The sequence below is a fragment of the Xyrauchen texanus genome, chromosome 28 (assembly GCF_025860055.1).
Source record: "Xyrauchen texanus isolate HMW12.3.18 chromosome 28, RBS_HiC_50CHRs, whole genome shotgun sequence".
Classification (NCBI taxonomy): Eukaryota; Metazoa; Chordata; class Actinopteri; order Cypriniformes; family Catostomidae; genus Xyrauchen; species Xyrauchen texanus.
Window position 1 is genome coordinate 8,111,145 of NC_068303.1, and position 13,345 is coordinate 8,124,489.

General features: G+C 37.6%; 1 protein-coding gene across 1 annotated transcript in view; it reads right to left on the reverse strand.

Moving 5' to 3' along the window:
* The window catches only part of LOC127622257 (mannosyl-oligosaccharide 1,2-alpha-mannosidase IA-like), a 145,570-nt gene that overhangs the window by 75,204 nt on the left and 57,021 nt on the right, over nucleotides 1-13,345 (reverse strand). The window contains exon 4 of the mRNA XM_052096292.1: nucleotides 9,201-9,281. Within this exon, the coding sequence (XP_051952252.1) occupies nucleotides 9,201-9,281 (81 nt within the window). The remainder of the gene's footprint in view (nucleotides 1-9,200; nucleotides 9,282-13,345) is intronic.

A 13,345-nucleotide genomic window follows, 5' to 3' on the forward strand; every position in this document is an offset into this window, starting at 1 on the left:
TAATTGTTTAAAAAATAATCGTTTATCCCAGCCCTACTTTCCACACAGTATTTTTCTTAAAAATGTCCTTGTACGTGGGATGAGACATATCATAGAGCACTGGAAAATTTCTAACAGCAAGAATTAGCCTTTCATCCATCTTTCCGTTACAGCAGGAGCTGAGAGAGAGAGAGAGAGAGAAGGATCACGTGAGCTCTCCCATCTTCTCTCCTATTGGCTGTCGCTTCCGTTAGTCGCTCTTCATTTGAATAAAGTTGAACTTGTCTCAACTTTGTCGTGTCGCTGGACACGCCCACATCTAGTCGCCAACGGTCGCGACAGCTCGTGTCGCCGGAAGTCGCTGTGCTCTCCTTGAAAATGAATGGGATGGAGTCACTGTCGCGCGCGATGTCGCTGGCAGTGTGTACGCACCTTAACTCTTCTGCCACAAGAATGTGATGCATTGTAATTACCTGAAATGTTTTTATATATATATATATATATATATATATATATATATATATATATATATGGGAAAGAATGGTAATTTAAGCAATTTTGAGCGTGGCATGGTTGTTAGTGCCAGACGGGCCGGTCTGAGTATTTCACAATCTGCTCAGTTACTGGGATTTTCACGCACAACCATTTCTAGGGTTTACAAAGAATGGTGTGAAAAGGGAAAAAAATCCAGTATGCGGCAGTCCTGTGGGCAGCCTTGTTGATGCTAGAGGTCAGAGGAGAATGGGCCGACTGATTCAAGCTGATAGAAGAGCAACTTTGCCTGAAATAACCACTCGTTACAACCGAGGTATGCAGCAAAGCATTTGTGAAGCCACAACAAGCACAACCTTGAGGCGGATGGGCTACAACAGCAGAAGACCCCACCGGGTACCACTCATCTCCACTACAAATAGGAAAAAGAGGCTACAATTTGCAAGAGCTCACCAAAATTGGACAGTTGAAGACTGGAAAATGTTGCCTGGTCTGATGAGTCTCGATTTCTGTTGAGACATTCAGATGGTAGAGTCAGAATTTGGCGTAAACAGAATGAGAACATGGATCCATCATGCCTTGTTACCACTGTGCAGGCTGGTGGTGATGGTGTAATGGTGTGGGGATGTTTTCTTGGCACACTTTAGGCCCCTTAGTGCCAATTGGGCATCGTTTAAATGCCACGGCCTACCTGAGCATTGTTTCTGACCATGTCCATCCCTTTATGGCCACCATGTACCCATCCTCTGATGGCTACTTCCAGCTGGATAATGCACCATGTCACAAAGCTCGAATCATTTCAAATTGGTTTCTTGAACATGACAATGAGTTCACTGTACTAAAATGGCCCCCACAGTCACCAGATCTCAACCCAATAGAGCATCTTTGGGATGTGGTGGAACAGGAGCTTCGTGCCCTGGATGTGCATCCCACAAATCTCCATCAACTGCAAGATGCTATCCTATCAATATGGGCCAACATTTCTAAAGAATGCTTCCAGCACCTTGTTGAATCAATGCCACGTAGAATTAAGGCAGTTCTGAAGGTGCAAGGGGGTCAAACACAGTATTAGTATGCTGTTCCTAATAATCCTTTATGTGAGTGTATATATATATATATATATATATATATATATATATATATTGTGTTTCCTAAAGTTTCATTTCTTTGCTTGTTACAGTAAAATTGTTGTGGCGGCTCAGCACAGCTGGCAACTGCCGTGGTGTTAATCGCCATGTGACTTCCATCATGGTAAAACAGTGGCGCTAACAATTTAAGAAATGGGCAAATTAGCATAATTGAAACTCATAGAGTGCTCTTTGTTATCGGGAAGAATGCAATTCACATTATGCGAGAGGTACACAATAGCAGAGTCACTCAACACAGCATGCTGGCATTAATGATGCATGCAGTGACTTCAGCATTATTAAATAAACGACAAAATCATGTGCATGTATTTACAGTAAAGATGTCTGCTGACAAATGACTGTGGACCTGCAAAGGGGATGATTAATTTCCTCTGCCTCACTGTAAAAAAATCAAATGCATTTTAAATCATTCTAGAAAGAATAAAGGTTATGAGCTGTAATTCACTTGGAAATAAAGGAAATCTCTCTGAGACACTACACCAAGGAATACCCATATTCCCACTTAAATCCATCCTGATAGAATGAGACTACAGAGACTCCTACAAAAAGCTTGAGAGAGTGAGCAAAGGTCTGTGCAACAGTTATGATGAAACAGATGTTTTGAACTAAAATCAAAAACTGTATTTTTTCATTCCGGTTCAAAAGTTCTGCAGCCTCTTTCCAAATGGTTACCGGTTAGAACAAAATAAAAGAACGGTTAATAACGTTCTTTTGAAACTGATAGTACTCTGCACAAAAGGGTCGGTGAGATCCCAATTGCAGCGTTGCCAGATCTCATAAGAGTAACAAGCAATCTGATCTGGAAAAACAAGCACAGAATAAGCCATATGCTTAAAAATAAATAAACAATTAGAGATTCATCACAATAGACAGATTCTAGTAACAAGCATACAGTTAATTAACAGTTAAGTAACATTTTTATTAAATATCTGCTTCTGAGTCAAAACCCAGCACCATTAAATCTGTACTAATGCATCATAACTAACAATAATTCAGAGAAGACTTGGCAACAAATTAAAAAAGTACTTTTTCATCTAATGTTTTCCTTGTATCTGAATTAACCTTCCACAAGCTTCTCTTAATAAGTTCCTGGAATTTTGGCCCAGAGTCAGGTTTATTGACCTCCTTGTGCACACACGCTTTTTCAGTTCTGCCCACATATTTTCTATCAGATTGTGGTCAGGGCTTTGTGATGGCCACTCCAATAAATTGACATTGTTGTCCTAAAGCCATTTTACCACAACTTTGGGGGTATGCTTGTGGTCATTGTCCATCTGGAAGACCCATTTGCAACAGAGCTTTAACTTCCTGGCTGATGTCTCTTCTTGATGTGTTGCTTCAATATATCCAAATAATTTTACTTCCTCATGATGCCATCTATTTTGTGAAGTGCACCAGTACCTCCTTCAGCAAAGCACCCCCACAACATGATACTGCCACCCCCATGCTTCAAGGTTGGGATGGTGTTAATAGCATAACCTTGAGGTGGATGGGCTACAACAGCAGAAGACCACTCTGGGCCCTTTATTAGGACCATAGCGTTACTAATAAAGTGCTCAGTGAGTGTATGTTCATGTTGATTGTTATTATCAATATTAAAACCCATGAGCTAGAATAAAGTCAAATTGAAAACAAGTGTTTGTGCTGTCCCTGACAAGATATAGAAAAATCTGCACTGCCCCAGCAAGGACAGGATCCACAAATGGGAGATGTTATGTAAAATAAATTATAACACACACACACACACACAAAATCTACATGTAATTCCTTTAAAGAGTTAAGTGTTGTGTTCTGACAGGTGGCTCTGTCCCAGGCTGCTAACATCAATGATGGAAAATTGTCCAGGTGTAAATAGCATAAAACTAAATCAACCAGAGATTATTCCTCTCATCGTTCAGGAAAGAAAAAACAGAGCAGAACTACATCACTGCAAATAACATGAGATTCTAAAGCATTTCTGAATGCGGCCGTTTGCTCTGCCCATACTCAGGAGCATGTGCGACATTTGCATGAAGGCTGTCTCAAAAGACGATGAAAGATTCATCAAAGGACCAAGGACTGCTTTGAGTGCCAGCCAAGGCTCTGGAGCTGTCACCAGCCAGAACAGATATCACACTGCTTTTCAATTTTAGCACCAGGTCCAAAATCCAAACCCAGCTAGACATTTAATTTTATATGAATTAGTGTTGTCACGGTCGCAAAATCTTAGTAGTCTGTATTGATACCAGTGAAATTTCAGGGTTCTCGAGACCAATTTTGATACCACAGCAAAAGTTGCATATGATAATGTGATATTGAACACACTCCTTCAAGTGTTTCTAATACTTGTTTGTTTTTAAACAGAACCCAACTGAAATCTTCACCATATATATATATATATATATATATATATATATATATATATATATATATATATATATATATATATATATATATTGTTTTTTTATTATTATTATTATTATTATTCCAGAATTCCATGTTTTAAAGTTTAATTAATGTTTTAGTGTCATTAACAAAATGGTGTCTAATCAAAAATGTTTCCTTGAACTTTTAACAAACGAAAAATAGTACAATAACTTGTCAACATACCACTGCATGTTTTTTCTCCCATATTTAGAATGCACAATTCCCAAGTCCTCATGGTGACGTAGTGACTCACCTCAATCCGGGTGGAAGAGGACAAATCTCAGTTGCCTCCGCATCTGAGACGTCAATCCGCGCATCTTATCACTTCGCTTGATGAGTGCATTACCACGGAGATGTAGCGAGTGAGGAGATGGAGAACCATGGTATTTTGCAAGATATCCATGCACAACTCATCTCTTGCCCCACTTAAAGCGAGAACACATTATAGCGACCACAAGGAAGTTACCCCATGTGACTCTACCCTCCCTAGCAACCAGGCCAATTTTTGTTGCTTAGGAGACCTGGTTGGAGTCACTCAACATGTCCTGGATTCGAACTCCAGGGTGGTAGTTAGCGTATACATTTATATACAGTTATAATATATTTCTGTTGCAATTTCTTCAATTTCAGGCATTTAGCTTTTATTATGAATCATGCTTTTATTTTGAAGTGAATTGTTGACGGAAGTTTAACTTCTCCTGATAAACTGTTCACTACATGGTCCATTAAAGTTCAAATGCTGTGATTTAATTATATAAATGATATAAAAATAATGCTTCAGAGTGGATTATTGCTCTGTTCTGTCATCTCTCAGACAACATAAATGATTATCATATTCTGTGGAGTTTCCAGTGTATGAGCGGTCTGCTTCACACATTACTTTAAAGCTCATGCAGCTCATACAGACTTAGATTGCAACATTTCGCAGTGTATTAATCACACTAGGACATATCATGATTTTAACTGATTAGTTTTGCATTTCATTGTAAAAGGAACAACAGAGCACATGCTCAAATAAGCATGTGAGCATTTGAAAGCAGTCATGTGTCAGTAAAACACAGTAATTTGTAGTGTTTGGGAACCAAATTAAGTCGGTGCTTGGTACTACCGGTACTGTAGAATCACTGGTATCATTACATATTTTTTATTTTAGTACCGACTAGATACCGAATTACCAGTACTATTGACAACACTAATATGCATGTGTATATTCTAAAAGTAATAATAAATGGCTCATCTCTCTCTCTCTCTCTCTCTCTCTCTCTCTCTCTCTCTCCCTCTCTCCCTCTCTCAGGCCTGGCAGAGCTCGGACACTGCATTAATCTGAAGCCTCCCAAGAACGACTGAATATATCTTAGGCATCGCAATGACATAGACCTCATCCTCTAGTGATGATTTAGTCATGCAGCTTTTTTTGGAATCCTATAATGGGTTTGATCTCCAAAAAGATTACATTTTTTCAAGATCCAGTACAAATTTAAGCCAGAACAATTTACTAAGTTCACCTGCTGTGGCTTAACAACATGACTGGGCCAGCTGAAGCCCATCTTCTCTAATCAACATTTTTCAGTTCAGGGCACACATTATTATGAAGGCATATAGGAGGCCATTTCATTATCTGAGTGTCTGAGATTACTTTGCTGAAGGACCTGGACTCTGTGCTGTGCACTTTGTATTCAACAGTTTTGTATGTTGTCCCAAGTCAATACATGGTGATGAAACATGTTTGTGTAGCTTGCTGAGAGAACAATAATGTAGTGTTCAAGATTGATATTGCTGTTAGACTATACACAGCAAGGGAGATAGCATACCTTACCTTAACTGTTATCTACAACAAGGTTTGACAATCAACTATTTACTCTCAACAGGCAACATTGTTTAGGTTTAACGCACATTTTGAACTGTGGTGCATCACCTTGACAAACATTTTCTTTGGAACCTCAATGTGATTGTATGATGTAGGGTTGCAGAATTAACCGAATAAATAATTACAGCAACTACAATTAACTAATCACGAAAAGTGTCAATTACAGCAGTCCAAGTAGGTTTACTAATGTTGTGTCAAAATTTCTATTTAATTTTCTATTTAACATGTCTCTTTTGCTTAAGACCATTGTGAGATGGTTTTAGAGATTAGTTTTTGCCTACTGATGATGTGTTGTTGCAATATTAATTCTGCTCGGTACGAGAGGAACCACAGGTTATGACATTTTGTGCATGTGCTTGGCTGAGGAGCCACTGATGAGAAGCTACCATCAGTGGGATTATGATTGAATGCCTCTTAGTCAGAATCCCCCCTAAACGTAATAATACCACAGCACCGCTCCGACTGGTCCGAGATAGCCAGCCCATGAGAGCCATTCGAGACGAGGTCGGGGCAAGGCCAGATGAGCGCCGCCCCTCTCTAATCACGCACCGCACGTTTGTGGAGAACCTAGTGCTAAATGACTCGTATACGACCTGATCACAAGTCCGTTCCTGGCTTCTCTGTATAATTTATTCATAATTTGAACAGATTTGCTTTTTATGCTGCTAAGAGGGCAAATGTGAAGTTGAATATTTAGGTACTGCCTTCATTTACTGACAAAACCGCTATCAAGTAATTTAGAAACAGTTCGACTTATGGATGTGTAGACTACATAATAAATAAATAACATTATGGCATGCAGTTGATCCACCCAAAATTAGTATTTTATTCCAGTTGTATTAATTAAAATGAATTACAATTACATTATAAAAAAATAATCAATGATTATGATTTTTGTCAATATCATGCAGCCCTATGATGCTTAGACGTCATATAACATAAATACTATTCAGCGACCAGCATTGTATTATTTACAAGCTAGGAATAGTAACACTGAAAAGGCATGTAGACCCAGTGCATAGCTTTCTTGTGAAATTTAAGCAATAACAAGAGAGTAAAGCAGATTGATTTAACATAAAAACAGCTTTAAAGGTGATAGAATTCGCTTATAGGGTGGTCCTTAATTGGTAATGAATTGGAATATGATTGGACTTAGAAAAGTGTGGGGGAGAGAGAGAAATAGGATATTATTAAATGTGTTATTATTGTCTAATATTTTTGCCTGCCGGCATGGCCTTGGTTACACTTTGTTAGTAGGAAAGGGCCTACTTCATTATTACTGAAAAGTTTATCATGATATGAATGCACAAATAGATGAATAAGAATATTGATACAGAGGTCTAAAGAATCTCTACAATATCATAAAAAAGTATTAATAGATGATTGTATTAATAGGTGATTGTATCAGCAGAGCCCACATTTTTTTATTTAGTGTTGTCTTTATTTGACCCATGAATTACGTCATTAAACTATGGATCCTCTTCAAGACAGCCTTTAAACAGGAGATACAGAAAACAACTCTTTCACACCAACACAAACTCAAGTCTGTTGGTTAAAAGATTCTCTCATCATTTACTCACCCACATGCCATCACACATGTCTATGACTTTCTTTCTTTTCTTTCCAGTGAATGGTGACCAGAACAACAAAAGCTCTGAATAGCAGGTAAATTCTGCATAAAAGCAATCCATAAGACTCCAGCGGTTTAATCAATGTCTCAAGCGATCCAGTTGGTTTGGGTCAGAACAGACCAAAATGTAACTCCTTTTTCACTGTACATCTTGACAGTGTTCTTCTTGGCGATCATGATTTCAAGCTTGATTACACTTCCTATAGTGCCATCTCGCACTCGGTGCATGCATTAAGAACACGGAAGTGTAATCAAGCTTGAAATCATGATCGCAAAGGAGAAGTTTGTCAAGATGCAGAGTTATATTTTGGTCTGTTCTCACCCAAAACCAACTGTATCACTTCAGAAGAGTCTTATGGATTACTTTTATGCTGACTGTATCTCTTTTTTGGAGCATTTAGGGTTCTGGTCACTATTTACTTTCATTGTATGGATATACAATGCTGTGATATTCTCTAAAAATCTTTGTGTTCTACAGAAGAAAGTCATTCACATCTGGTATAGCATGAGGGTGAGTAAATGATGAGAGAATTTTCATTTTTGGGTGAACTATCCCTTTAATTAATCCAGGAACAAAAGTAACACATCACTCATAGGGATGCTTAAATGGACAATTTACCCTAAAATAATCATTCACCAGTTAGCATTCACTATCAGTGCATCTTTTTTCCATTCAATGAAAGTCAATGGTGACTGAGGAAAATTCTGCCAAACAAAAGTAATATGGGTTTGGAGCAACAAGAGAGTGAGTAAATGATGACAGAATTTTCATTTTGGGTTGAACTATCCCTTTAATTGACACAGAGAGAGTCCTGCAGAGTACTATAGCTACTCTCCACTTGTAAAAGGAAGGGTCACTCTAGAGATGAAAGATGGCTGTTCTGCTGAAGGGCCTGCCTTACATCAACAGAGCCACTATGATAATACACACAAGTACAAGCCCAATGAAGCTCAAACAATGATCTGTTCACCCTCTAGACAAAGCTCTTTTCTGTATGGCACAAATGAGTGCTTATATTATCACCAAGCGTACATTTGCTGCAGGCTGCATGAAGTATCCATGGAAAATGCCACTCTTTTAATTTGAATCAGATCCTTTGCATTCTGCCAGATGCTGCTGGAAAAATCTAATTTACAAGAGGGAAGAACGGAAATATGAGCGAAGTTCTGCATTAGCCTGATTCAATGAAGGCTTGAAAATGGGCTTTGTGTGTGTGCTTTAGGTCACAGTCGAGACTTCAATGTTTTTTGGATTCAAAAGGCTTTCAATTTATCAGAGTGAGCACAGAGCTTTCTGGACATGCCGGGCCTTGGAATGAGTTCTAAGAGGGATGGAGGAGTGTGTGTGTGCATGTGTGTTTGTGCATGTGTGTGTTTGTTTGACTTGGCTCAATGTCCGGGCAAACAGTCGGACCACCGAGAGGAGACAGACTTTAGGCCAATGTGACTTCCCTGAGAGGTGCATTGGGCCCTGCCAACTTTAAATGTCACAAATTTCCAACAGATACTCAAAATCATTGGAGAAAAATTGTCTTGACATACTAGCTAGCATCTTTCAGACTCCTTTAGGCAGCATGTCAATTACAGCAGCTTACAAATCAAATCTTTAGCCATAAGCACTAATTCAGTCTGGTACAGAATGAAAGAACATCTGTATCTACATTCAAGGTTTACATACCTCTTTGCCTGAGAGATAATATGCAGACAGCAGCCCTCCGACGAAGCGGATGTTCACTTCAAAGACTGAGATTTCAGCATTCTGAGGGAAGAAAACAAAAGAGGTGAATATTTCAGCTCATAAAACAACTGCAGCTGGCTCACCTTCAACTGATTTGAAGAGGTATGCAGTGAGAGAAGTAGACCCTGCATGATATTTAGGTGCGATTGTTGAAATATTTCATATGTTTCAGTATTACGCACTATACACAATTTTATTAGGTTGATTCCTGCATGTTCCACGTTCATAATGCAGCGAATTCCCGCACACATTTACAGTATCTACTTTAACATGTAGTTGAGAATTTGTAAAACGTAGGCAATGGCTTCAAATCTCCATGTGTGCACACACTGGCATCCTTGCACAGCCAGGACCAGAGCTGGGAGGGTTCAGACAAGTTGATGCACCATCGGAGCCGCTCCTCGGACCCCCGGGCTGATTAGATGAGTCCCTGGGGGAGAACTGCATGGCCGCCTTCACCTCTCACCTGCCGCGGGACTGGGACGACAAGCCACCAAGGATGCCACTCCCCCTCACGCCGTGGACCTTGGAGGGAGCATGTGTGGCCAACGGACCCAGCTCATGTCTGGGCCATTCCATGGACACTACCCCACCCTTCACGGAGCCCTGTTTCATCGCAGGATGCCAGATTCCCCCTTTGTTATGAACACTATTTCCCACTGGACATTTTATTATCCCCTTAATGAACGTGTTATTTTTATTATTATTTCCAATAAATGCCTCTGTGACGCCACACCTACCGCTGCGTGTCTCTTGCTCAACCCGCCGCTCCATTTATTGATTAAAACGCCAATGTTCCAATCTAACTGATCTTTGTCGAAGATATATTTTAGAAGATATTTTAGAAAATGTTGTTATATTTTAATGCCTTTTGCCTTGATCCAGACACCTGTTGAAGAAGTGTTGCATTTTCCCTCTTTGGGTATAAAATACTACATAATTACACAAATTTGATTCTACAGTCTGGCACTGTGCTAATTGTGGCATTAAACTGCAAGTCTCATTTAGCCTTTGTCATTTGACATAAAACAGTCTCACTGCAGCAAGACATCTGTAGTCTCACATAATTGTTTATGAGGTAATATATATGTCTCTGCGCTGTCTCCGGGCAACCAAACCATAATGACCTACTTATTTCTCTGCTTAGGCGAGTGTTATAATTTCCCATCAAAACAATTTCCTAAAGGTTCATGAATGGCACAGCAGAGAAACGCTTTGCATCACACTGGTAAATATCCGGTTGGGGAATCAGATCAGGCATCTCGGGAAAGATAAATGGCTGTTGTCTAAGGGTGGTTATGGGATTATGGATAGCCTTCTTTAAATTGCTTAAGCGTTTCAAAACTGCAACAGGGCACCAGATGTTTCCAGGTGATGGCTTGACACGTCTGTGAGTCTTAGAGGAGAAACAGGTACCAGAAGACCATGACAAGGGCTTCTTTGTAAATGTCAATAGACAAGGAAAAACAGGAAATTAATACTGCTGGTAAATGTTGTCTGTTCCTTGGTAATACTGGCAGAAGATACCATTGCTGCAAATAGTGAAATCTTAGAATGTCCATTTGTCGTCAGTTTGACTGACATGATGTGTAAAATAAAAAAATGGGTAAAAAAAATACCCCTTAAATCCAGCCACAAATTCATCAAGATGCTTCAAATCTTCACTTTAAAATCAAGTGAAATTTTTCCCATGTTGTACATGTGAATATGTAACAAGTCAATGGGGAATCAGATGAAGCCAAGCCTTGAGAAAATAATAATAATAACAGAATCACAGATATTGACATGGAAAACACTTGTAATGGAAGATGTGGCTATTTTAGAAACAACTTATATGTAACAGAAGAGAATGCAGCTTATGATACAGACTTCAAACAAGCCTGCAATATGGACAACAGTAAAGGGATGACTACAACAGACCACAATGTGCAAATGCATAACTTGCAAGAGAAGCAGCTTTTCAGCAATAACCCTCTCAACTTCGGTGTCTAATGGCATTTGTCCTATCTAGTAAGAATTTCTTTTAAAAAGAGAAGGGAATTTCTATTTATATACTTTTGATGAGGTTCTTCGATCCACAGGCAGTATTATGTATCAGTCTGTTAGTGTTCTGAAAGGTTTATATAATTCAGGGTTGAGTCCACTAGGTCTTTTACAGCATTCAGTGAATTTGACCTTACATGATCCTAGATTTTTTAAAGGACTAAAAGAATCCCACAGCATTAAAGATGAAAGATCAGGACTATTGATAAGTGGCTCAATAGGTCTAGGGTCAGATTTCTACATAAAGCAATCTGATCATAAATTGTAGATCAACTGCCTGTCATTATGATGATTAAAGCAGACAATGAAATGTTTGCCATCATTCAATTTCTTTCTTCCATGAAACAAAAAAAGGAGATGTTAGGCAGAATGATAGGGACTCACAGCCTCAGTCACCATTATGGCTGGGCAATATGTCTTAAAAAATAATATCTCGATATTTAGACTTATATTTCGATAATTATGTATTTCTTCTAAAATGGTTTGAAAGTTGTTGTTGATGTTGTTTTTTTTTTTTTAATCAGCTGAACCATTTCGTCCAAACAACCATTGTAGCCAAGTTGTTTCAATATTTTAAAGACAATAAATAACAATAATTTGTTTTTCATTAAATAATCACAAGACAGAATGAAAATCAATATTTTTCATTGATATGCACTTTATATTTATATTTCATTAAAAATGTAACATAAAAAGCATTATTTAAAATATGAATTATTAAAAATATCCTTCAAATGTTTTTACTGCGCAAAGCTACTTCACTGACTTATTTTTGAAACCCCAGTTGAACATTGCATAATACTAAATTATTACTGTGGGACACATCAGGTTGATTATTATAATATAATGCTGAATTATCATTATTATTCTGATTATTAGATTTGCGTTATACAAAAGTAATATATTTCTGTCCTATTTACTTCATGTTCACCTGGGGGCTTTTATTTTGACACCGAAAGTGCTGTTGTATTTACTTCAACTTCACAAGGAGCTTTTATTTTGACACAGGAAAGGCAATGTGTATTTGACAGGTTACAATGTTCTGATCATGTTGGAGAAAGAATCGTCAATGGAAAGTACATTTTTGTTTTTACTCGTCAAACCTTTGACGACATGTAAACATAATGTAACTAAAAAATAGATTAAGAAAAATGAGAGAGGGGCCTCTTCATATATATTCACATAATATAGTATATTGTATATATATATATATATATATATATATATATATATATATATATATATATATATATTGCTTTATGATTTTAATCACATTTTAGATTTTAAAAAATATACAAAGTTCACATTCTATCAATTTATGTGATGTCATGAAATCACATTTTTAATAATGATACAAGCTGTTATCACGGTTTTAAATTTCGTACACATTTTTAACAAAACAATTCACAAGAAAATTCGGGGTCACGATTGTGAAATTTGGCTGACAATTAATTGTCAAACAAATAATTGCGATTATGGCGATTAATTGCCTGTTTTAGGACTATGATGATTAATTGTCTGTTTTAGATGTTTCACGAATATGACAATTAATTACCATACAAACTCACCACAATGTAATTTATATACATTTAGCTTGAGTCATATAATAAATTAAGGGTATAAAATTTCCTTTTCAGGCTTCAAAACTGTATGAATGACAGTCAAATATAAAAGTATAACATTTAAAATAATTAAAATAGTATTTGAATTATCAAAATGTCTAAATAACTAAAATATATCTATTTGTCCGATTTTCTTTTGAACCACTGGACTTTTTCAATGTTTTGTTTTCTTTTGCTTCTTTTGTAACCCAGCAACCTGTATAGTTATTATATTATATTATATTATATTATATTATAGTACAATATTTCTGCCTTAAATTCTTAATTTTCACACATTATTTTTAGGCTCACTCTGATAACTCACAAGCCCTTATTTCTCGTGAAAGAAGACTTTGTTTCTTGCACTGGAGTGCTTTGCGTTCACAAAATTAATACTGGGCTGCTCTTGTGATGCTCTTGTGATGTCCGCGGTGAGGTTCC